Source organism: Acyrthosiphon pisum, chromosome A1 (assembly GCF_005508785.2).
Source record: "Acyrthosiphon pisum isolate AL4f chromosome A1, pea_aphid_22Mar2018_4r6ur, whole genome shotgun sequence".
Classification (NCBI taxonomy): Eukaryota; Metazoa; Arthropoda; class Insecta; order Hemiptera; family Aphididae; genus Acyrthosiphon; species Acyrthosiphon pisum.
The window spans coordinates 36,835,217-36,860,832 of record NC_042494.1 but is presented as its reverse complement, the minus strand read 5'-3'; the positions used below and the strand labels follow the sequence as shown (position 1 = coordinate 36,860,832).

Here is a 25,616-nt window from a genome sequence, read left to right as displayed (position 1 = left end):
ATATAAATAGTAGTAAACAAAAAATTTTTTACAATAATTTCAAATGAATATTATTCATTACAACCACAATAAATACCACATTATTATTGATTAGTATAGCTTGTGTGTGTACATATATTATATGTATAGGTATAAAAAGTTACCTAACACAAATATTAATTTAAGGACATTTTTTTGGTTATCTACTGTAAAACTACATTACTATAATTTAAGTGGTACCTATTCATCTAAATTTCAAATTAAATAATGCGATAAAATACAAATAACATTGATAACAGTATGAAAGTATATAACTATATAATATACATTATACATACATATATATATACAGATTACATATTATATCTAGGCATATATTCAATAATAATCATATATATAGAAATTAAAACACACTTATAATTTCTTAGACCTTAAGCAATAATATCTCAACTCTGCAGGCATAGTAAACAATGATAAAGAGCTCTTTTAAAATTGCATATGACAGTCTTTCGTAATGAACTCAAATAAGACAATATAATATTACAATATAACAATGTTTACAAACTACAATAGATGGTATATGATAATAATATTATTGCAAGGTGCAACAGGAATAACTGACAGAATGTAAGTTGCAACTAATGAACTATAGTCACTATAACTTTTGTTCTTAACAAAATTTAGAAAAAAAACGTTAGTAAATACAATTATTATTAATCATAATGATTATAATATACCTATATGTATATATATTATTTTAAATACAGATTAGAAGGAAATGTATTAAATAGGTAGTTACTTTATCAATTATATTTGTAAGTTCTTTCTGTAACAGTGTAACACCCTGCAATAGAACAGTATAATAGACAGAACAATATATAGGTAACCAGGTAGGTACCAATACATGATAATATTACAACTTATAAGTTATAGGTAGGTAAACATTATAGAAGAATAATTTATTATAATATGGGTATCGTGAATTGGAAGATACTAGTATATATCAGCCATCAGGTAATAAGCATATATTATATATTTTATGTAATATGAATATCCGAAAATGATGGCGGGTGCTAAAAGGACCAGGGGAGGACCCTAACCTATCGATCAGGTCCAATAATTCAGCAACCACCTTTGTATGATATATGAGATAATTATAAAATACAACAATAATAATTATGTATAATTTATTTATTTATACTAGGTATAAATTATACCGTATAATACGAGTGGGTGTGTTGTGTGTATATTATTTATTATTATAATATTGTTTAATGGTCGTTGCTGTTGAAGTAGGAGTTTTGCATCAGATACAGTTTGTCGATCGGGTTGATCTGCTGGCCCGGCACCACGGACGCGGCACCACCGACGTGATGGTGATGGTGATGATGGTGGTGATTTTGGTGGTGCACGTTTTGGTTATGGGTCCCGTGGTGGACGGATAGGTCTAGTGACATGGTATCGGAGCCGATCTCGTCCGCCGCCGTGGTGCTGCCGTCCAGGGACACGTCCGAACTGCAGAAACTGTCCACCGAATGGTCGCCGGTGTACGTACCTGCAGCATCCGACAATAATATTGTGTTAGATATTATGATACTATTGTGTGTTATTATATTATAATATAAACACACACAATCGGATTGGTCATTATTATTATTTTTTTTGTAATAAAAGGGTACCTACAGATAAGTCTGAAAAGTACCTAATAAGAATAACATTCTTTTTTACGCAGTGTACAATTAGATTAAGATTTAATAATGTATAATATACTGAATGTTAATTCAAAATTCAGATCAACATGTTTTAATACATTTTGTAACCAGCTCTATTGCAGTTTAATTTTCAATGCGGAATATTATAACGTGGCCTTTTACGATTAAATGGTTCACATTGTTCTAAATATTATTATCACGCGATTATTTACCTTCCGGCGAGTACGGTATGTTGGGGTTCAGCGGCTGGCTGTTCTGATAGTTCGAGTCACTGCTGTCGTGCATGCTCAGCGTACTCAAGCTCAAATAATGATCTACAGACAAAAACAGACGCACGTTTAGACTTAAGTTTACCTAATAATACAGTTTTTACTTGTTTACCATGGGATTTAGTAGGTACCTATATGTGTTAATATGTTATATTGGTAGTTGTATTACAATCTACTTGATGGTTGTACACTTGTACCTATATATGTCTACCTAGCTGTGATATTAATTATTAGTGCGTACCTATACTACCTACCAGTATATTGCACTATATTGATGATTTCGGGTAGTAATATTATAAAATATTTAGAATCATAATTTATAAAGTATAAATTATATGACTCTATTTATTATACATTTATATAATATAATAGGTATGTTGTAATTCTTAAACATCATAATATGCCGATGATTAACAATAATATAGGTACCTAGTACCTACAATATCAACATTCGTAAATTACTTATCGTGGATAACACTACAAAATAAAGTGAACGTAATTTTAAATATTAAACACTTAGGTACCTACCTACCTATGAATTATAATTATCAATAAATATAATATGATAATAATTTGATCCGTAAATTAAGCAATAAGTCAATAGGTGCATTTTTAGCAATGAGCTTGCATCTTATATAATAATCATTTCACATTTGACTACCTATCGTAACAATAACTACACTAGTAAGTAGTAAGTAGGTACTAAGTTGTGAGTTGAAGGCTTTCAAATTCTTCTTTTAAATAAATCATATATTTTGCTGTGTATGTACCTACCTAACCATTAGTATTCGTATATAACTTACAAAAGTGTCGGGAAATATTTTACATACCTATATAATCACGAACGATTGTTATTACTTATTATTATCAAATAGGTATATATTATGTGATTGGGCCTGGCCCGTTTAAAACTTAAATTTGTAAAACCAAAATTTCATATTAATTTTTCATCACGTCAGTAATTGATTAAAATATGATTCAATATCAATGTCCAATATTATGCTATACAAATATATAATGTGATATGATGTGTACTACCTCCAGAACATACGCTAGATGTGGTATTCGTTGCGTGCTCAGTTTCATTTTTATCCGTATTGTTCGCGTTATTATTGTTCGTATTTTTATCGTCCTGTTTACTCTTTCTCTGGATTTTCTTCATTTTTGCTCTCTGATTTTGAAACCATACTTGCACTACTCGCACACTTAATCCCGTGTCTTTAGCCAGCGCTTCTCGTACCTGAACATAAATTACATAAAATATATAATATCGCTGTTACGTATATTATAAATGAATATTTTTTTTCAATTCATGTACCTATAATATTTATACAGTATTAAGCAGAATAAGCAAACATATATTATAACAGTTTGATTAAAACTGAATTTAAGACTGTTACCATCCAGTAATGAAATAGGTAATCAAAAACTATAAGTTGTGACTTGTAAAACATGCATAATATTATAATATATCGTATATTATCATAACATGCGTCTTTATAATTATCTCGATACTGTACTCAAAGTTATAACGACAGAAACTTACCTTTCTACAAGGTTTTGGACTGACTTCGAATGAAGCTTTGAACTGCCGTCGTTGTACTGAAGTTAATATGGTTCTGGGTCTTTTCGGTCCACGGCGGCCGTCTCGAGGTCTACAGTTCTCGTCTAAAGTTAGACTATCGTCTGAACAAAAACAACGATGGACTTTCGATTATAAACAGCGAAATATTTTATACATTATTATCTACTTTGTACAAATGTATAGTTAAATATGTAATGCACTAATATAACCTCCAAACCCCCCTGGACTCACCACTGTTTGTCCCCATCAATGACTTTTTTTATTGATATATTTAAAAAAGTATAACGAAGAGCAACAAATAAAAATGTACCTATTGTTATAAACTATAATAATATGTTAATAGTAATTTTCGGCTACCCTTAGCTCAAAATAAAAATGTTATTATTTAAATTACATATATTGGATGTTAAGTATGAGAATGTTATAATAATTAATAGTATAATATAATATATAGTAGGTACGCGGGCGGTGGACTGGTAATGGGTATTAAGTATATCACCTGTCTATGTATGACAAGGACAAATATATGTCGATACTCGCTATGACGCTATGTACAAAATAGTTTATCGGTTTACATGTATTATAGCTATTATATAATTATATTATTATTATTGATTTTTATTGATTTTAAGCATCGACAACTATGGATATTAAGTATTAACATTTTGTGGGGGGGGGGGGGGTTTACAGTTGGTTGAGGAACACGTGTATGTAGAGCGAGGATTCGTCACTAAAAACTTGGGAGGTCACACATCCACAAGTTACACAGAACACGTTAGTGACTGAGGCCAACCAACGGCCATACCAGGCCCCAGTTATATTATTATAGGTACCTGGTTGCGGACTTCCAACGGTCTGTTGCATGAGAAATATTTCCTTTTCGAAGTCTGTACGGCAAAATAGTTGTCCGCCACCAGCTTTGACCACATACTGCTGGCCTTTCTGTAACGGTTGCATGCAAGCCACACACGCGAAACATCCCACGTGATAAACGTGACTGGGCCCAGCGCGCATTACGAGTTCTCTGGCTCCCAAAGGCTCGCCACACCGACCGCATTTGACGCCAAATAGTCTGAAACAGACGATAAACACGTTACTCACACGCATAAAGTCTTTACGAAGTGCCTGACATCTGTACATTAATAATGATCCATCGTAAAAAAAGTGTAGGTACACAGATCCAGTGGCGTTCCCAGAGGAGGGAGAGGTTAGGGGTTGACCTCCCTCCCATTGATCCATAAATCCCCTTATTTGTGTCTTTGTACTACACTCACAATTAATTCAAATGTATTATTATTTATTACTTATAAATCCCTCCCCCCCTTACCATTAGAATTTTCTGGACACGCCAATGCACAGATCATTATCTTATTATCTGTCCAAAAATGTATACTTGATATAATAGTCGCAATTTGCTTTAAGAGGATGCTGCCCATGCATTTGTTGTCTCATTCGCTAGTTTCAATAGTGTGCTGTTAGTTTTGATATAAGTGTGATTTGACCTATTATAATTTTTTTAGATAATAACATTATCTAGGGGAACACGGGACAAAATCGACTGGAAAAATGAATATTTTCATAATAATTCAGGATCTTAAAATAAACGTTATCTGTTTGCACAGTTGTATTAAGTAACTTCTTGTTTACAATATTGAATTACAACACAGTGGAATATCATTCATATTTATTTTTTAACAAGCCATTAACTATTTTTAACATTTTATCGGTTTTGCCCCGATACTGGGGCAAAATCGATTTGTAATGGGCAATACCGATGCATGGTAAACAGATACTAAAATAATGATGGAGAAAAATATAATATTAACCTTTTATTCAAAGGAACTTGCTAAACCAAATACAAATAACCATTGTATTTAAGTATTGTAACTATATAGTAGTAAAGGTTTCATAAATTACCTATGTATTATAAGACATTTATAATTTAATTAATATTAAATAAAAACAAATTTTAACAACACGTCAAGTTGTTCTTAATAAAATAAAATAATTGATTATTAGGTCGGAGTACCTAATCCTAATTTATAATAAATAATTAGCAATTATCAAGCATTATAAAAACTGATCGGTTTTGTCCCGAAGTATAGTTTTTATGAAATTGTTGATAACTTACACAATATTATTAGATAAAAGAAGTTAGTGATTGCAAAACAGTCTTTACAAGTTTTAGATTCATACTAGACAAATATGGTAATTGTAGTACCTACAGTTCTATCATTGTTTAATTTTAAATTAAAAATATTAAATTATAATAATAATTAACTTTAAAATGTTCGTAATCGAATAACAATTCAAACAAAAACGTTGCAGTTGATGTTAACAGTGATAATAACATGTTTCATGATAAGGAATGAAATAAATTTAAAACTTATAATTTTCATCCATAGAATAATGCGAAATGAGCAATATCGGTTTTGCCCCAGTATCGGTTTTACCCCGTGTTCCCCTATATGCTTAAGCGTTGGCTTTTATTCATTATTTTAATTTTCAAACGAGATATAAGCGTTTTTAATTTTTGATATTTCACATACCCATATCTTATTTGAAAATGAAAATTTTTCAAAATCGGCAACAACGACGGCAACGCTTAAGCACTGATAATGTTCTTCACCTAAAAGTTTTTTAATAGATCAGTTCACTCTATAGTATGAAAACTAACAGCACACTATTGAAACTAGTGAACGACAATATGCTATGTCGTGCGTGTGTAACTGTGTAAGACGGAGACAACAATTAATGTATGGGTAGCGTCCTCTTAATATTGAAGTCAACAATAAACAATTATACGCAGATTGGTCTGGGCCCCCCCCCCCCATTTATTGACTAAATATAAAATTCTTAAGGTGCAAACCACTTTTTACATGTTATTTAATGTAGACCTCCCCCCATTTAAATATTCCTGGTTACACCACTGATACACGCACATGTGTGGTTGTGTATGCATTACAAGTCGGAATCTATTCGTTGTTAAGTTAAAACATAATAATAGGTAATAATATTATGCCTATAATATACCAACTAAATATATTAAAAATAAGTATACGGTATACTGTATACCTACATACTAGTTACTACCAACATGCCGCGGCAGGCGATGTACCTATATTGTTATCATTGTATAATAGTATATAGCATAATATGACATGTTATCACGACCGATGGTTCCAAGTTACCTGTCATAATCGTTTTTGCAGTACAATCCATTGTGCCGGTAGTAGCACGACTTGGCCAGCGGGACGCCGCATGCTGAACATGTGACGCACTGCTCGTGCCAGCTGCTTGTACCCACTCGCATTAAGAACCTGTCCACGATCTTCGTACCGCAACCCTCGCAACTCGCCGGGCCATCGCCACAATCGCCGTCTGCTGGCAACAACAATTTATTACCACTCAATTATTATTATTTGCAATGATCTGTAGACTGTATGACCTACGTATTATAGGTACTAATTATTACCTATTAAAAGAATGTGGGGGTAGAAACTCCCAAAATTCGGTAGGCGATAGTAGGAGAAAATAAATTGTCAACTTTTAAAATAATAAATGTGTACCTACCTACTGATTACTGTGTATCATTGTATGGCCGACGATCTTATTATTCTACTCTTAACTCTTAAGTCAGCGGCGTTATTTGGGAAGGGGCAGGGTTGGAATTTGCCCCCCCTGGTCATTAGTGGGCCGCTGTGGGGGCCGGGTATGGGCTAGTTTTGGGCCTTCATATAGTAACTATAATAGGTAATATATTTAGGTTTCCTTTTACATGTGTATTAGTTATTTAGTCATTGTTAGCCTTTAAAAAAATGGATTTTATGCCTATGATAGTAACTAGTAAGTATAAAATTATGTAAGAAGGCTATTTGTATTGAGATAAAAATGCAATTGTAATGTAATGTGATTGTTAGCGAGCGTTTTTTTCCAGTTTGGCCGGGGTCTTTCCATTTCTTTTTGTTTAGGGTCTCGTACATTTTTTATTTCTTTAGCGTGTTCCTGTTCTCTAAAAGGGACTATAGGGATCCTATACTGTATAATGTATTTATTGAAATATTTAACGGTATTTAATTTTCAGACACAAATTTTCTTTATAGGGCCCAGGGCTGTCCTGAGAATTTTAAAGAAAATAGGAGTAAAAAAAATTTGCAAGGTCTTAGAAATTAAATCAATAATAAGATGCTTGCCTGTTATCAGGGACATACCTAATTGTGCGAGTGTCAAGTAACAAGTTGGAGGAAGTTTTTTTCTATTGATTGCGCTACTGCAGATTAGGTTGTGTCTTATCTCCCGTCTTAAAAACAATGGGATCGAACGAGGCCACGAGGGCCCTGCTTGGTCAACCCTGCAGTGGTCCCGCTGTTGGATTCACCCACAAAAATACGTATAATGTACAATACTATACGTGTATACCTATATTATGAATATAAATACATAATAACGATGAAGATTAGACATTTACTTTTGAAAGTTTACCTAAATAATATTATTCTTATAGCTAATGGATTTGGTCTTCAATGTTGAAATTCTTTAATAGAAATATAATTTTTTTTTCTTCTTCTTTGTTTGTCTGGATTGAATCACCAAGTAATCACAACTAGAATTTTATATTTCCAGTCATTATGAAAACTTTATACCGCAAATACCTAAATATTCTACAGGCTGTGATTCAGAAAGTTATTTGTAAGGGATGAAGTTGATGATGAAATACCAAAATCAGTAAATAATAATTGTAACAAAATTCAACAAATGTGTTCACCGTGAAATTTTAATTGTACAAAAATTATTATGCCAGTAAAATTTATTTGTCATTTATAAGTTTGCATTGTGGTTGCCATCAACACAAACAACTTGTGAAAGGGTGGAAGCTTATAAATTTATAAAAATAAAACTTCGGCACTTCACTCAACATTACACCAGAATCATCTTAACACGCCATAATATAAATAGTTATTGATATTTACTCAAAAATTGATTTAGGCAAATCTAATGAATTAAACAAAATAATTACTCATATAAGAATTGTGTTTTATTATTATTATTTTTTACGGTATCAAAATAATTAGTTTTTAAGTTACTTTAATACTCATGATTTTTATGTATATATTTACTAAACTATATTACAGTTGCTTAATGATTATAATATATATTTTTTACTATAATCCATATATGTAAATTTTAAAGTTTATTTATGAAAGTGTTTTAATAAAATATATAGATTCAACAAAATTTCATGAACATTTTTTAGAGCCTTTGTATTTCATTATAGGGCCCCTTAAAAACTGATCCGTGGGCCTTAGGTGTGCCAATCCGAAACTGCTGAGGTATCTATAGAGATAAATATATCATCTATAATAGCTGGTAAATATAATCGATTACTGTCGAGTGTCGAGCCCGTACGTACCTATAACCAATATAATATAATAATATAACATAATTTTAGTGGATTATAAAATATAAATACGCCAAAAGAAATGTTCCAAGAAATGATACATATGATACTCAAGACAAAATTGACAAATAAAGGTAAAATATTAAGGACAATAGTGGACAGTTTTGAGTTTATCACACTATCACATGATACTCAAGGCAGTCAACTTGATAAGTATAGGTACAACGGTCATAACTCATAATACTATATTATTGATATCACATCCCCCTTCTTATATTATTTTTTCTACTTTAAGCTGTGTGTAAAGTGCCTTTATATTATAATACCTAGGTATGTCCTATATATATATAAATATATCAATATATTAATTGGGGAATGTTTAATAATTTATTAAACATTTCCCCCAATTTATCCGAGTGTAGGTAGTATGCAATACCTAGTGCTTGACGGATTGTCTATTATTGTATTATGATGTTGTACTATTATACCTACTTATAAATTTGTAGCTATAAACAAAAAATTGTGAAAAAGTGTAAATGTTGATGATTTATTATTTTGTATGTACGATGTACCTAAACCTTTCATTACTAGTCAAATAATATTTTATCAGACCCCTATTTACAGAATGTTTTATTTTTATCACATTTTGGCGTTCGTTTCCGTACCTATAGTTATTGTAATCGTATTGTGGCAGTTTATTATTAGGTAGGTATTGAGTATTCTGTAAGTTTCCGGTTAAGTACCTATAAAATATAATGTACAGGTACCTAACTGCACAATTTGTTTGTTAATGTTTGCTAATATTCTCAGTTACCTACCAGAATTTTACAATCATTGAATTATAGATTTTTTTTGTATTACAGTATTAGCAACTTGAAAATATATCAAAGTTGAAGATTGAAGCATTTTTATTGGCCTAAGAAGTGATGACGAACACAAAAAAAAAGTTTTTAGGCCAATATAGGTACAATAAAAGCTTCGCTCAGAAATCAGAATATAAGAGGATTGGGATTTTATATTTTATTTACTACCTACTCAAAGATAATATTTCATTTTAAATAATTTAATTTCTCAACATTATTAACGTAATAAGTCATATAACTAACAAGTTATAAAAATAAATTAAATAGTTAGTATATTTTTGATAAATCAACAATCTGCAGTTTCATAAAATATATACAATTAATAGATTTGTGGTAGGTATGTAAACATCATATTGGAGAGTGGGTGAATAGTATAATATCGCACTTCAACGTAATTTGTTTAAATTTACAAAAATAAAGAAGAGAAAACAATAAGAATATAACACTAATAATAGAGATAATTATAAAAAGGTACGAGGTAGTAATATTAAGTTATTTGAGTAGATGATATTACATTAGTTAGTTGAATAAAGAAAATCTCTAGGATATTGCATACTCGCGGGGGTTTCCAGAAGTGAATGTGAAGAGGTATTCGAGATGAGCGGATTAGAATGTTCGCAGAGGTGGTTACTGGTTATGTATAGTTTATTGTAATGTTGTTTGGCTATGGCCTATGTTACTGATTAAAATAAAGTGAATATACGATTAATATAACTTAATGGAATAGGTACCTAATTCTATTTTATATATAAGCTACAATATGCATTATGAAACACGTGCGCTTTTTTAATTTTTATATTAATACAATTAATAAATAATATAAATATGTATATTAATATATAAATATATTTTTTATTTATTTTTGTATTTTAATAAAGGTTTATAGGAGTGTCGTCATTCGGCCGTGGGTGTATTATCCACCCAAGACGCCAAGACAAAGCTAAACAAAACTTGGGTACCTACTACCTATTTCTTAACCTCATCTAAGCTTATTAATATAGAACCATTTTAATATTTTATACAATGTTTGATCCAAGTACAAAACAAAACAATAATATATATAAATAATACGGCTTAACAAAGTATATTATCATTGATAGTTAATATACTTTATATGTAGTATTAATTCATAATCAGTGATAATATTATTTAAGTAAATTATATACATTATACAGTTTATTGCATATTAAATTTTAACTGCTATGAATATATAAATCTATAGACTATAGATACATTTATGGTTTATTAATAAATCAGAATAATGTTAAAACTATTAACTAAATATGAAATTAATTATATATTAAGTTATTCAAATTACTTCATAAACACGATGCATTGTATATATTATAATGAACCTATGTTTGTATTGTATAATATCCGTATCCTATACAGGGACTAAAACACTCGGTTGATCCTTTTGTTTTATACATAGTTATATTATTATACGTCTATACACGGTATTTGAGTATTAGTAAAGCACTTAAGTACTTGTTGCGCATATATACATACATATATATATATATATATATATATGTAAACTATAATGTTTGTATACGGATGAATATTATTGGTGTGTAATTCGATATAAGATCAAATTATAGATCACATATAATATTATGTGTAGCCGTATACATACACAATTTCAATTAATTATCGACTTCTAAAATCTAAGAGATTTTGTTAAAGGGGTCGGTGCCGGCTTTTCCAATTTTCCGCAATTCTAAAAAAATTTAAAATTATATTTTATATTTTAGTTGCTACTTTAATTATAATATTTTTCCACTAATCTACTGCCAGGGGGAGGTTATTTGAGAGATAAGAACTTTTTCAGGTTGGATCAAAACCCGATTTTTATTTTACTTTAAGTGAAGCTAGAAAAAAATGTTTGAAAAATAACAAATACTGTGCATTATTAAAAAACATATTTTAGTTTCTATAATTATAATTTTAAAAATCGAACTTTGATCTGACCTGCAAGATGTTCTCTTCTTTTAAATAAATAATATTGTAATGAGACTATTCTATAGGGCACAAGAGTTTTTCTATCAAAAACGCACTGGCTCGTCTGACGCCCATAATCAAACATTTTTGTATTGTGAGTTTAGTATAGGTACCTATAGTTGTAACTTGTAGGCATATATACTAAATAGTAAATACTTATAGTTCTCTCGTTGCGCTCGTCACATTAATTTAAATTATGATATAATATACCTACATGTATTTTGTGTTACGGATTCAGATACCTTACCCATTTGCCATTAACCTAAGAGCATCGTATTCAGGTACCTATAATAGCATGTGTTGTATCCGTCTTATATATACTTATCAAATTTTACGTTCAGAAAAATCCATTTTGAAGTAAGCCATAAGCATTTCAAAGTTACACATAGGTTATAGGTACACAATACTACACGTCATATTAAAATACTTTTAACTTGCTTCAATATTAAAATATCAGAAATACATACATGGTGACCCTCGGTAATATTATTATTACCTTTAAATTTGATTACAGGTTAAAAAATAAAATAGTGTAAAGTGGATTTTATTGTGAACGTAAAAATATGTTATACATTAGTAAAACTGAGTCAACGCATGCGGATATGAAGCCACATTATATAGGACCAAAACCAAACACATAATGTATGCGATATTCAGGAATTTGGTTGAATTTTTTGGCCGCTAGCATTATTAAAAGTAACAAAGTCTCCCACGCCCTACGAAACTATTTAGGTACATGGTCCACTGATGTACATACAATTCCATTTGGGTTAGTGGCCATTGAAATTAGGTACCTATGCTAAATAGGTACTTAGTTTATCAATGTATATTATAGTGCATTAGTGCATATTATAAGTATTCACCAAAAAAGAGTGGTTTAATCGTTTCTATTGAATATTGTACATTATTGTACAATGAACAAATACTCTGGCACACCTACATGTACGGAGGTCACAGGAAACAAAAGTGGCGTTATTGGGGGGGGGGGGGGGGGGTGCGTGGAAAAAAGTGTTATTTCCCCTGTCTAACAGTTAAAGGTGGACTGATATAGGTACGCGTTTCATAATATACTCGCCCATTAGAGAAAATATACTACGTACAATTCAATATTTGTTATTGTCCATATTAAAAAAACATCATTCTGTAATTTTTTGTTAACAGTTTTTGTAGATGTTATATTAATTTTATATGTATTCTATTTTGTATACTTTTAATTTTATAAATATCTAATCGGCGAATACGGTTGAGAAAATAACCAATTCCGTGCCTGTAGTTCCACTGATTTTCACACGAACATTTTGTATTTGTAAAAAAGCCTGTTAACATTTTTCCTAGGTTATTTTTAAAACCTGAACTAAAACATTAAACTTGAAGTAGATATTATACCTGCAGTATAAATATTAAACTAAATATGGAACTATTAAAAAAATTAACTCTGTATAGACCATTTACATCAAATATAGCGTATCAAATATCAATCATGAAGTGTAACAAATAACAATAATCACTTATACATATAGTGTATAATAAGAGGACTCTACATTTGCATGACGTGACATCTCTGTCCTGCACATGCATAAGTGCACAACATCTGCTAATCTACATACCGAATTCTTACTATACAATAAAGTTTATTTATAATAGTTAATATTAGATCAAATGTAAATTATCGAATTTGTAAAAAAGAATAGGTATAAACTTTGTCCTATAGTGGAAGAATATTTTTTTCATATATATTTATTTTAAAACGAGTTAAAATAAAAATATGGAAAAAAACTATCTAGGTACAGTTTATGTATTACTTCTATAAATTGAATAATATGTAAGATTGTTCTAATATTAACTTTAAATAAACCGTAGAGAGAATCCGGTAAGTACCTATAGATTTTCCACGTTATGGGTGTGTTGTGTAAGACGACAACACATGCGAGTGTAGGTTCCTTTTAATATCGTACAATATGAATACAATGATTACCATCTGCGTTATCTATACCGCTATTACCAGTGGAAAAATAGTATCACTTAATAGCATTAATGGCACTATTTTTACTGCATATATTATAGATACAGATAATTTTAAAGATAATAATATTATGTTGTATAGGTTACATATGTTACACAAACCTACTAAAATTACACGTATATGGGTACCTGTGGCCACAGTTACTGTAGGCTGACTTGAATGTAAATAAAAACTAAAATTGTTTATATTTTAATTAATTAGCAGCAAGTATCACATATTGTATACTCGTTTGCACTTGGTTTTAATATTGTTTATATTAGTTTATAGAAGGTATATAATATATTTAACTTGGCATGACAAAATAGATAGTAATTGAGTTATAATCTTGACTGTGACAAGAACACGAAAAGACACGTCTACTCCACTCCCTCGCCGGCCATACACTCATTTATATGGGTTATATAATATTCATCCACTATGCCACTTGCCTTTAAGGTACCTAAATATTATATTACATAAATATAAAATATTAACACTATCGCGAGACGGTCATAACAATTATTGTCACTTGTTGTAAAATTATAATATATGATAGTACTATGTAAATACTCACAGTTGGAGATTCTGGGAAACCCGTCCATGTCCCTGACGACGTGCCGGTGCAGTATGTCCAGCATCATTTGATCGGGCCGGGTTCGTGCCGCAGTCGAAACGGACAGCCGGTGCAGTGTGTGTATTTTTACAAGAACGTTTTTGGCGGTGGCTCGTCGTTACGTTATTGCACAGCACCTATATATCTATACGACGGTACACGTACGTCGTCATACGCTCATATATATTATATTTATCATATACAACAAATATCTGTACGACGTGCGACGTTCGGTTTGCGAGGGCGTCCGTCTTGCACCACGACGGTATGACTTGCAGTACGAAACGACAATATTGTTATTATTATTATTATTGCACAAAACTACGGGTATCCGTGTTCGTCAATCGTCACCGTAGACGCCGTCGCTGCACCGCTACAACACCACGACTGCACAAGTCGCGTGGGACGGCCACGGCGGCGGCGTCGATGGCGTTGTCGCCCCGAGCACCGGTGCCGCCCACCGGACGCGTCCGTTGGCACCCGGGACGGCCCATCGATCGGCTGGCCGTCCAATGGGAGGGGGTGCGCTACTACTCGCTATCTCGCCACCCCTCGCCAACCGACGCACAACACCCGCACCGGCACCACGTCAAGCCGTAGCCGTTTTCATTTCCTGCGGCGGCATCGTCGTCTCGCGGACGGGGACACGGATAATAATATAGAGGCACCTCATCTATACATGCGAAAACGCTATCGTCGATGTCGCCACTCGCCCGCCGCGGCCACCCGTTTTATCGACGTTTAAGTCGCGTAAAGTCGGCGGATATAACGCATGATGTATACATGATGTATATATACACGAGTATATCTACCGCCGAAGACGCGTCGCCCGTCCGCCCTGCGACCGCATAATATGCAGACATCATAATATACGCTGCCGCATGTCTGCATATATATATATATTGTATACCTACGCTCGCTCCACTTCATTACGTGTTGTATAGGTAATATATTGTAATAATAAAACATAACATGCAGTGCCGCATGTTAACCTATATCATCGTTTCCATAATATAATAATATGTCACTTGTGTGCCCGACGCGGCGGCGATGACTCGTGGTTGTGCAATTTGCATATATATACGGTATACCGCGGTATTTTATTTGTGGTATATATTATATTAATAAATACGCGGGTGCTGTAAACTTCGTAGGTATACCACGTAAAATTTCCACTGTATAATAATATATATACTAACGCACTTTGACTTTGTATCGTATGTCGTTGTATACGCGTGGTTTTTTAATGATTATATATATGGATCGATAATAAGGAATTTCATAAAAAACGAAAAAGACGAGTATTTTGCACTGGCAATATTTTTATCGTGATTTCAAAATTTTTAAGCACGCAGTTGTATCAACAACAAAATTGACTTAATTTTTTCTAATAGCAACAACTGTATTTTGGAATGGATTCTTGTAAAGCTTTTTTCCTGAAAATGTTGATAGTCCAATAATTATTATCAATTTTGGTTTGCTATATATAGTTTATTAACTACGGTCCTAGCTCTAAAGTTTAATAAATTCATTAACAGATACCTACCTACTTTTAATTGGTATACATTTAATTTATAAGTTCCAAATTTTTTTTATTTGACTTATTTTCCAATGCAATTTCATATTTTTCATACACTTAAATCGGTAATCTAATGATACTCATTACTATAAATTTATTCATTTTTTTGATAAAAAAAATTTTTGGCTAAACATCATATAGGTTATTATTTTAATTTTAACATAATAAAATTAGTATAATTATTTTAGTTATTATAATCATAATTAATTGATTGCCAAGGTACACCTATACTTTGCTTTTTTTCTTCACAGTTAGGTCACTATTGTTTTACAAATGACAATAGCATAAAATTGGATTCTTATTTATAGGCAGCTTATAGGTAATAAAATATAATAATTTTACCTATAATTATAACCTATTCGATTAATATTAAAACAATACTGGAAATCTGTAATTAACTCAGATTAAGTATTATAAAGGTATATGCTGCCTATATCTAATTTAGGTACCAACCTATATTGATATTGACTATTTATGTAAACATATCTTGCAAAATTCAAATGGTTTATTTTCAGTAAAATACAATTGAGAACGGTACGATTGAGAACAGCATTTTTGGTAACACGATTGAGAACGCTCGATATTTTATTTTTTTTCCAACGTTGCCAAATTTAATCGAAGGATAATACATTTGTGCACTATAATTTATTGATCCAGCAATACATCATGTTATAAATGTTGTTAAAATTATAATTGAAACTCAAGCAGATACAATATTGAAAATAGCTACGAACGTTAGTTAGAGTCAAGGTATACTAAGAATAATATGCCTATGCCCTATGGCAATAGCCAATAGATTAAGTAGATTTGGGGGCTTAGATGATTTGAAAATGGTCTATCAAAACTTCATGATTACTACCTACATAATCTAATATTACATAAAGTTTATATTCTTGTAAAACCGTATTTAAGGATTATTATCCTTAGTATGAATATTTTAATAACTCAAAAACTACTTACATATCAGAATTTTGATTTAGATAGGTACTTTAACGTTTTCAAGAGAATCACCCGCTAAATAATTTACAGTAATAAAAGGGAGATTTTCATTTGAAAAATTGAAGTTTGTATCGCCACAGCTCACTGAACATTCCTTGAGTAGAACAAAATTATCAGGAATTTGAAAATATGAACTTCTGGTATACTTAAAATCAGAATTTGAATAAAAGTATTATTAAAGGGATAAATGCGAAAGTGAGCATGTTTAAAAAATTGTTCTGTATATTACATATACATATGTTATAATGTATATTCATTAATATGAAATATTTTGTAAAAGCTGTATGGCGTTTAAAATAAAAATAAAATAAAATAAAAAATATTATATTATATTATATTTCTGTATATATATTACATATTTTAGATTCTGAGCGGAGCGAGGGAGCTACTGTTTTTACAATGGTGTTTATTTTTTTTTTTTTTTTTATATCCTGTATACAAAATTTATTCCAGAAGGAGTGTTTCGATTTCAACATATATAGTACCTTATCTTTTAGCAAACTGGATCAAGATGGTACTTAAGAGAGGTCATTTTTCGATTTTCTTAATAGTTATTTAATGCCACGGGAAAAACCACCGGAAAATTACAAAAAAACGCTAAAAATGGGATTTTAATTTGTAACACTTTGTTTATCACCATAGAAACGAATAAAAAATTATCATATTTTAATATTAATTCAACTTACATGATAAAATAAATAATAACAAAATATAAAATATAAAATATCCAGACTGACAAACCGTCTCCGCTCAGAATCGTTTTTCTTATACGATGATATTATATCATTGAATTCAAATCTAATACAACCATTATACAATGACCCACTTGTAATCTACTGTACAGCAGAGTGACATCCACTTACCTGCTTTTTATAAGCTATATATACTATTTTACATTTTTTATTCATATATTTGTATTACATGACTTTTTTCAAGAATATTTATTTTATGCATATGGGCATGAATCTTTCAATAACCAAATAAATGATATGGCAACGTTGCACGGAAATTTGTTCTCAATCGTGTTCTTTTTGGGGGTTTTTTTGGATCAACGGTAAGTTCTTTGTTAATTTTAAGTGTTCTCAATCGTTCGGCCAATCGTTTACATAATTTCAACTGCTTCAAGTCGTTTTAAAACAACGTTTTTATGAAAAACTTATATTTTTATCCTTATAATTGCTTAAGTTTTTACTTTTTTGTATTACAATTTACCAGATACAGTTTTATAAAACGTAAATTATAATTTCATATTCGAAAGCAAAATATTTCTCTGAATATGTCGATATACAAAAATTGAATTTAAGATGAGTATATTATGAGTTAAGCCTCTATCAAAGATACTTAGATAGATATCATAAACCTTTTGTATTTATACTTATAAGTATAAGTATATGTGTGCATGTACGCTCGTTTTATACTTATCTATATAGTATATAATAATATTAAGAGGAATAAACTGCTAGATAATATTATATAATAGTATACTTACACATATATATCATATACGACCATGTCTCTCAGACATTCACTTGACTATATAATACAGCATGTCTCCACATCAGTATTTTTTCTTTATTAAAGATAATTTTTCATTGCGCCCCTGCTATATGGATATGATATATAATATAAGGATGGTACTTTCAACTATATATTTGCCTACACAAAATACGTATAGTATAATAATATGTGTATTGTGTATAGGTACTGTATAGTGTATATACATAGGGATTACATATCTGTACAACTGTATAAGGTGTATAAAAAATAACGATATTAGGTATGCAGTTCACATCAACACCACGAATAAAAAAGCAGGTTATTGCAATCTACGAGTTTAATTTAATATTACATTATAGCAAGTGTGTATATGAAAAAACTAAAGAGATAAAATTGGTATGAGAAGTCGAAAATCCAAGATATTGTGGCTATTGAGAAATAATGATTATATAGGTACCTATACCTAGTTTATTCGTATAATAAATAATATGTTAATTTTTTTTTTTTTATTGAACTCGAGCCTAGAAACTGGTCATTAGCTATTGTAGGGATTATACAGCAGGTATATACGGCTGAAACGGTAGGTTAAGCAACATATGTATGTGTTAAGGTTTTTGTCACTACGAATCCAGGTGGTCACTCATCCGAGAACTAGAGGCAGCGGATGTTACTTATTCTCATTGATTGATTGATTGATTGCAGCCACTGCGCCGTGCTAAGCTACATAATATGTTAAATTACAACGGATATTTATTTATTTAAATATAAAGAAATTATACTAGCAGAATATATTTAGGTACCTATCTTGAAACATAATAATAACTTAAAACCCAGTGGCGTAGCCCCCTTAGCCCCCCCCCCACCAGTGACCGTGTTGACATTAGAATTTTATCGAGATTAATAAAAAAATGAAAGTGTAAAATGTAAATAAAAGGCATATTGTATTTTGGTTTTTTGTATTTTTTTGTGAGACTTATCCCCCTTCAATAAAAATTCCTGGCTACGCCATTGCTTAAAACTATACTCGTATTTGGAATATATTGATGAGGATTGAAATTATTATTTAATTCCTTTGTCTAATACGTCTTTAAAATTGCCTATATGAAACCCTTTACAAATCGTTATTCAGTATTGCGAAGTTGTGCCTGTCTCGTGGCTCATTAAGGCATTTTTGTTTAATATACAGACATACAGTATGTAATATTGTAATTTATTACATCAACATTTAATACATTTAAATTTTAAAAAGTAATAATTATCTTAAGCTTTTGATATGCAGGTAGAAGTTTCCAAGTCCCTTTAAATTTATTTTCAATTCTGAGCTGAACCATGAATGTATTGATTTTACGATAATGTGTGTTTTTTAATTTTTTTTTTGTGTTTCTGTGTACACGATATAAGTAGTTGAAATAATGTTTTGATTTTCAACTTCAGTATATTCTCTGGTGGGAAAATTAATCTAGTTCAAAAGGTCAAAATTTAAAGTTAGTTTTAGTAGTAACCAGTAGTTTACAAAAGCAAAAGGTAAAACAAAAAAAAGAAATTAAGAAAACGGGCCTGGACTAACTGAAAAAATATAAGGTTTCAACAGTTAGCAATTTAGCATCCCCAGTTTTTTCATTGAAATAGCGCTGGGGACTCAATTTAACTAGTTGTGCTACTGCTCTGAGGGCCATAGGCCACATAATTATAGTCTATGTAGATTGTATAATTTGTCGCTGACTATAGCTGTTTTATTGAGTTTCATAAATTAGTTTGAAAATTATATAAGTTTATTATAATAATATTATAATTATAGAATATATTATATAGTATCTACATTCCAACTACCTACTACATTGTGAATGTGATTATGGGTACCAACAGTATAAACTATAAGTAGGTACATTCTAAAAATTCTACTTGAATATTTTTTGTCTAAATGAATTTTGTTAGTTTTCGTTTTTATTGATTTATTGAAATTATTTAAATTTAATTTATTTATAGTTTATACCTACTTAAAATATAATAGATGTTAATACTTAGTATTATTCACCAACGATTATCCACAATTTTCATTTTTATTGTGACCCCCGTTATTATAGAATATAGACCAATAGGATTGAAGAAGTTTAACTAGGTATTCATATTAATTAGTAATTACCTTCATACATAATAAATAAATTTAAACAATCGCAGTATCACTTTCTCTGCAAGTGTTAATAGGTACTTGATTAATCTATTATCTACATTATATTCATTTTTAACTCTCAAAATATGAGGGTGTACCAAACCCTCCCAATTCCGCACCATCCAAGACTTTCAGTCCATCACTCTCAGCCTTATAACCTAGGCACCCTGATACGTGAATCTCTACATAGACTTAAAAATGGAAACTGTTGATAACTATCCAAAACCAAAACAATAGGTTTCACTTACTACTTCAACACCATTCTAACCTTTTATAATTTCTCAACTATCATCATGATTCACCACGCACTCTTCCTGACAATCTTTAGGTACGCTGCCTCAAAAGGCGTCAGTAATCTACTAAAATAGTTACTTAAATAAACAAATGTTGTTCTTAAGGGTTTCATTTCATCACTAGATGGCTTTCCTCATCACATGTTTCTAAGTTTTGTTATTACTATATCATAGTTATAAGTATAGAATTTTTAATTTTTAATTTTGAAGGTATTAAAATTATGTGTTATAGTAGGTAGTATAGTAGTATAGACACTGGTATTTTGTACATTATATTTAAAAAACTAAACTAATTTAAGCTAATTTTCTTGAGTATTCTTTAACAGTTTTATACCTATTCGTATTATATGGTCTATAGACTGTATTATCTAAGCCTACTCAATCTATTTGCATCCTATATATCGTCAAGGAAGCCACTTATTTATGTATCTATATGTTAATAAATTATCCCATTAACCTGTTATAAAAATACAGTTTGTGAGTTTTTCTTCCAATAAAAAAAAAAAATAATATTAAAAATGTTTAACACAAAATTGAAAATATTATTGTGGTTTAGGTACTTGTACTTTCTTGCAATAGTGATCTTCATAGCAATATCTTTTAAAAATAATAATTTTCAATTCGTCGTTTTAAATTAAGATAAGTTTGGATACTGCAGGACTTGCTCACTGTAGTATTATAGATTTGTTTTGTATACATAATATAATATTATGTATAGGTATGTATAGGTATATAAATGTATCTTAAAGTAATGATAAATAATTTCAAAATCTATCATATATTCAAGCTTCGTTTTGCAGATTTATCAATAAACGTTCACAAAAATTATAGTAGGAATTTCAAAAAAAAAATGGGTATACCATTATCAGTGTTCGAATTCTAATGTTTGAATAAAGTATTTGAGTTAAAAAATCATCAGAATCCACGTGTAGCATGTTTGATGGTTTAGAAAAGTTTTTTGCCTTCTTATACTATCCATCAAAATATAGGTAGGTATCTACTAGGTACTAATATATAGTGGCCAGTGGGTCTAATTTATCATTTATCAATTAAGATTAGACGTTATAGAAGTGATTATATGTAATATGTATATGTAATGTAATGTATATTTTATTTTTTATTTTTATTAAATGACTAGATTAGGTAAATATATTGTAGGTACATATAGGACAGGTAGGTACAATGATATTACTATATTCTCTAAAAATAATTAAATTTAACAAACTATATAGGTATAAGCATTAAGCAGAATAATTATAGTTATCTTAAAAACAGTCTAGAAAAATGCAATTTCACAGCCTAAACCATTATAATAGCCAAACTCGTATATTAAATTGTACAAGTTATAAAAATTAAATCACATAGGTAACCATGGTATTTAAATGAGAAATCGTTGCTTAATATGAATTTGCACAGAGGTACTTGTCCCGTAAAATATTGGTCTATTACTTACTCTACTTATGTATACTTGTAATACTTTTGTATATTATCTACCTATAGGCTATAAATAATTAACTATTCGTACGACATTCAGTTTTATACATAAAAATTCTTAGAAAAATATAGAGCTTCGATGTATGAAATTTTTGTTGTCAAACATAAGTAAAAGCTTAAAAAATTACGATATAATAATATAGTAAAAAATATTGTTTTTTAATAAAACCAAGTTTATGTAAAATTATTATATTTTAAAAAGTTAATAATTTTAGATATATGTAATGAGTGATTACTGTTAAGAATCATCTACAGTTAATACTTACACATTTTAAAATTTACTTTAAGTTTAAACAAATAACAAATAACTACTAATAGGTTAGCTGCAGAATAAAAACGTTGATGTTATCACTACAAACCCTTAGTTCATGTAAAATCTATTTAAATGTGAACAAGAATGTGCGCGTATATTAGATGTAAAATATCTTAATTACCTATACTTATAAGTATACAGGGTGTAACGTAAATCATACACAAATATGTCATATCTTTCTGTTACACCCTGTATATTATTCTAATAATATTATAAATAATTCGATTTAATTTTATTTGGATTATACAGTATACACTCGTTCCAGGGAATGCAGGACCTGAAAATATTATAATATATTATACAATTAACAGTTTAGTCCTAGTACCTACCCATCTATGACTATATTATAGTGGCGTAATGTAGAAAGTGAGTATAGAAATAGGAAAACATTTTGAAAATTTTAACCCTAAAAGGTTATAATATTCTGGACTAGTAAAACAAAAAGTAATAAGCAATATTAGGTGTAGGTATACAACAAATATAGATCCACGTGCCCACGTCAAGGAAAAGTACAAGTAAAACAAAAGATGATGTATACCTATGATATGCCTAGATATTGGTTTTACAATGATACATTTTTAATTTTTTTCACGTCTGGGTACATTTTGTGTAGCAGATAAAATGGTGGTTTCTGGTAAAGAAAATTGTACTTAATAAAAGGAGGGATCAAGAGTAAAAATCTCCAATACTTCTCAAAATAATCAGGAAAAACTAAAAAATAACTATTTTGGTTTTAGACAATAACGGTTTTGTTTTTTAATAACTAAAATTCAAAAATGAAAAATCACATATACCATATTGGTTTCTATTAACTTATAACTACTTGACATTTTTACAATTATTTATATTAGCTTTTCTAGATATGAATCTTAAGATAAATAATTTTCAAAATATTTTTATTCTTTCGATCTGTTAATACTGTTAATAGACATTTACAACTATATTTTAAATTTTTTTTATTTATTTATGTTAATGGATTTTTTTTAAATCAGCTTGATTTACATTTAAAATTTTCAAAAAAATCAGTCTAATTCTAAACAATTTATATCACGAACATATTGATACTTTTCTAAGGTATACCGTCACACCGATATTGACTTACATAAAAAATTATGTATAGTATCATAAATGTGATATTTTTGCCAAAAATTAGTTCATGTATTACGTATAGAAAAAATAATGTAAAATATCCAAAAAACTAGAGTCCGTCAACTACTATAGACTAATTAACTTACTATAATACAGCATATCTACTTCCCAGTTTTTAAATATCTAATCGGAAATTGGTGAATTAGTATTTTGAATAAATTATTATCTGTGAGAAAATTATGAGGAATTTGTATTCGGAATAAATAGTATTATAGTATAGAAATTACTTACATCACATCGAGTTTACTTAACATCTATTTATTACATTTTTTAATAGCAACAAACAAAAGTATTTATGGTTAATTTTGAAATTATATTTAAATAACAAATGTAAATGTAAAAAAAATTGTACCTATTACCTGTAAAAATACTTTAAATACAAAAAATAGCAATATATTTATTACTAATGCAATTTAATATTAAATTACACAAATTCCTTAAATAATATTTGTTGAAAAATATGTATACTAAGATAGGTACATGGTTCATTCACATTTGTTTACTCGGATTATTATTATTATTATTTACTGTCGAATTGTACATCTCTCTCATGCTGAAAATCTCTTAAAGAATTTTCTTTACGTTCTTTATTATCTGCTGTCGCTTGGATTTCATTCAATTTATCTTCAATATCCAATTGATTATACTTCCCGTTGTAGTAAGGGCAAAACTGTAACACAGTGCGCCACTCAGTTACATAACAAAGCAGTACAAAACTTGTTACACCAAAAGATAATCCGGACAGACCCCTAAAAAAAAAAAGTATATTATAATTTAAGAGCTCAAAGCATTTAGTCTGATGTGAAGAATTTTAATATCGCATACGACCCAAAACTATAGGGTTATTCGCTATATGTACAATATTATTTTACAGTACATTTTATGGGTCGACTCAAATAATTTAAGATTTATTTTTATTAAAAACTTTTATAAAATGATTATTTTTTTTCCAACATTAATATCATTGAATACTCATTATATTAGATATAAAGGATTATAACTGTTATTTTAATTACTTAACTAAAATATTAAATTATAAAATAAAAAAGGTGGGTAAGTGGATGTCGCTCTGCTGTACAGTAGGTTAGAAGTGGGTCACTGTATAATGGACAGTATTAAATTTGAATTCAATGATATAATATCACTGTATAAGAAAAACGATTCTGAGCGGAGACGGTATATCAGTCTATGTATTAGACATATAATATATACTTATCTATGGTATTAAAAAAAAATTGACCTATAATAGGTACCTATAATAAATTCCAAATTAAACATATCATAATATCTATTAGGTACTTATAAGTTATAACGCGTTATACATCAACAAAAAACCGTGGTAAAATCATAGATATATAATAGTATACTTTAGAAGTTTCAAGTACCCACGAATAATATTATACAATCACAACAAAATAACTAAAATAGTTATCCTAGGTTTTTAATATGTAATTTCGTCCAAATTTGTACTTAAAATGACTATAAAAATAAACTGTGTAAATGTATTTTTTAAATTTGTTGGTAACAGAATTAATTACTTATGTGGAATCTTGTTTTAAATTTTTAATTCTTAGATACAAATTGAACATTTTATAAATTTTTAACTACAAAATATTTTTCAATTAAAATTTGATAAATTTTGTCAAATTTGATATTAAATGCTTATAAAAAAATTGTGCTATGTTTTTTAATATTTTTCA

At 29.5% G+C, this 25,616-nt stretch overlaps 2 protein-coding genes across 4 annotated transcripts in view; both read right to left on the bottom strand.

Moving 5' to 3' along the window:
• Positions 1-323: 323 nt before the first annotated feature.
• Positions 324-14,823, bottom strand: LOC100166469 (LIM homeobox transcription factor 1-beta). 3 transcript variants are annotated; one of them, XM_016805952.2, is made up of 7 exons: positions 14,384-14,823; positions 6,737-6,929; positions 4,379-4,617; positions 3,507-3,646; positions 2,999-3,200; positions 1,904-2,005; positions 324-1,534 (listed from the first exon to the last, which is right to left on the bottom strand). In XM_016805952.2, the coding sequence occupies exons 1-7, from the start codon at positions 14,448-14,450 to the stop codon at positions 1,251-1,253; spliced, it is 1,227 nt and encodes a 408-aa protein (XP_016661441.1). In that variant the 5' UTR covers positions 14,451-14,823; the 3' UTR covers positions 324-1,250. The 3 variants fall into 3 exon arrangements, with proteins under 3 accessions (XP_016661441.1, XP_001946565.2, XP_016661442.1); XM_001946530.5 differs by having other exon boundaries at positions 6,737-6,926; XM_016805953.2 differs by lacking the exon at positions 1,904-2,005.
• Positions 14,824-24,310: 9,487 nt separating this feature from the next.
• Positions 24,311-25,616, bottom strand: part of LOC100575061 — a 5,641-nt gene continuing 4,335 nt past the window's right edge. The window contains exon 2 of the mRNA XM_003245757.4: positions 24,311-24,665. Within this exon, the coding sequence (XP_003245805.1) occupies positions 24,437-24,665 (229 nt within the window). The 3' untranslated portion in view covers positions 24,311-24,436. The remainder of the gene's footprint in view (positions 24,666-25,616) is intronic.

What these genes read in the sequence shown, in the direction of transcription:
- LOC100166469 (XM_016805952.2), bottom strand. Translation starts at nt 14,450, where the DNA reads ATGATGCTGGACATACTGCACCGGCACGTCGTCAGGGACATGGACGGG. An exon ending in GTTTCCCAGAATCTCCAACT is followed by an intron (nt 6,930 to 14,383) that starts GTGAGTATTTAC and finishes TGTTGTTGCCAG; the next exon opens with CAGACGGCGATTGTGGCGAT. An exon ending in CATACCGTACTCGCCGGAAG is followed by an intron (nt 1,535 to 1,903) that starts GTAAATAATCGC and finishes CGGATGCTGCAG; the next exon opens with GTACGTACACCGGCGACCAT.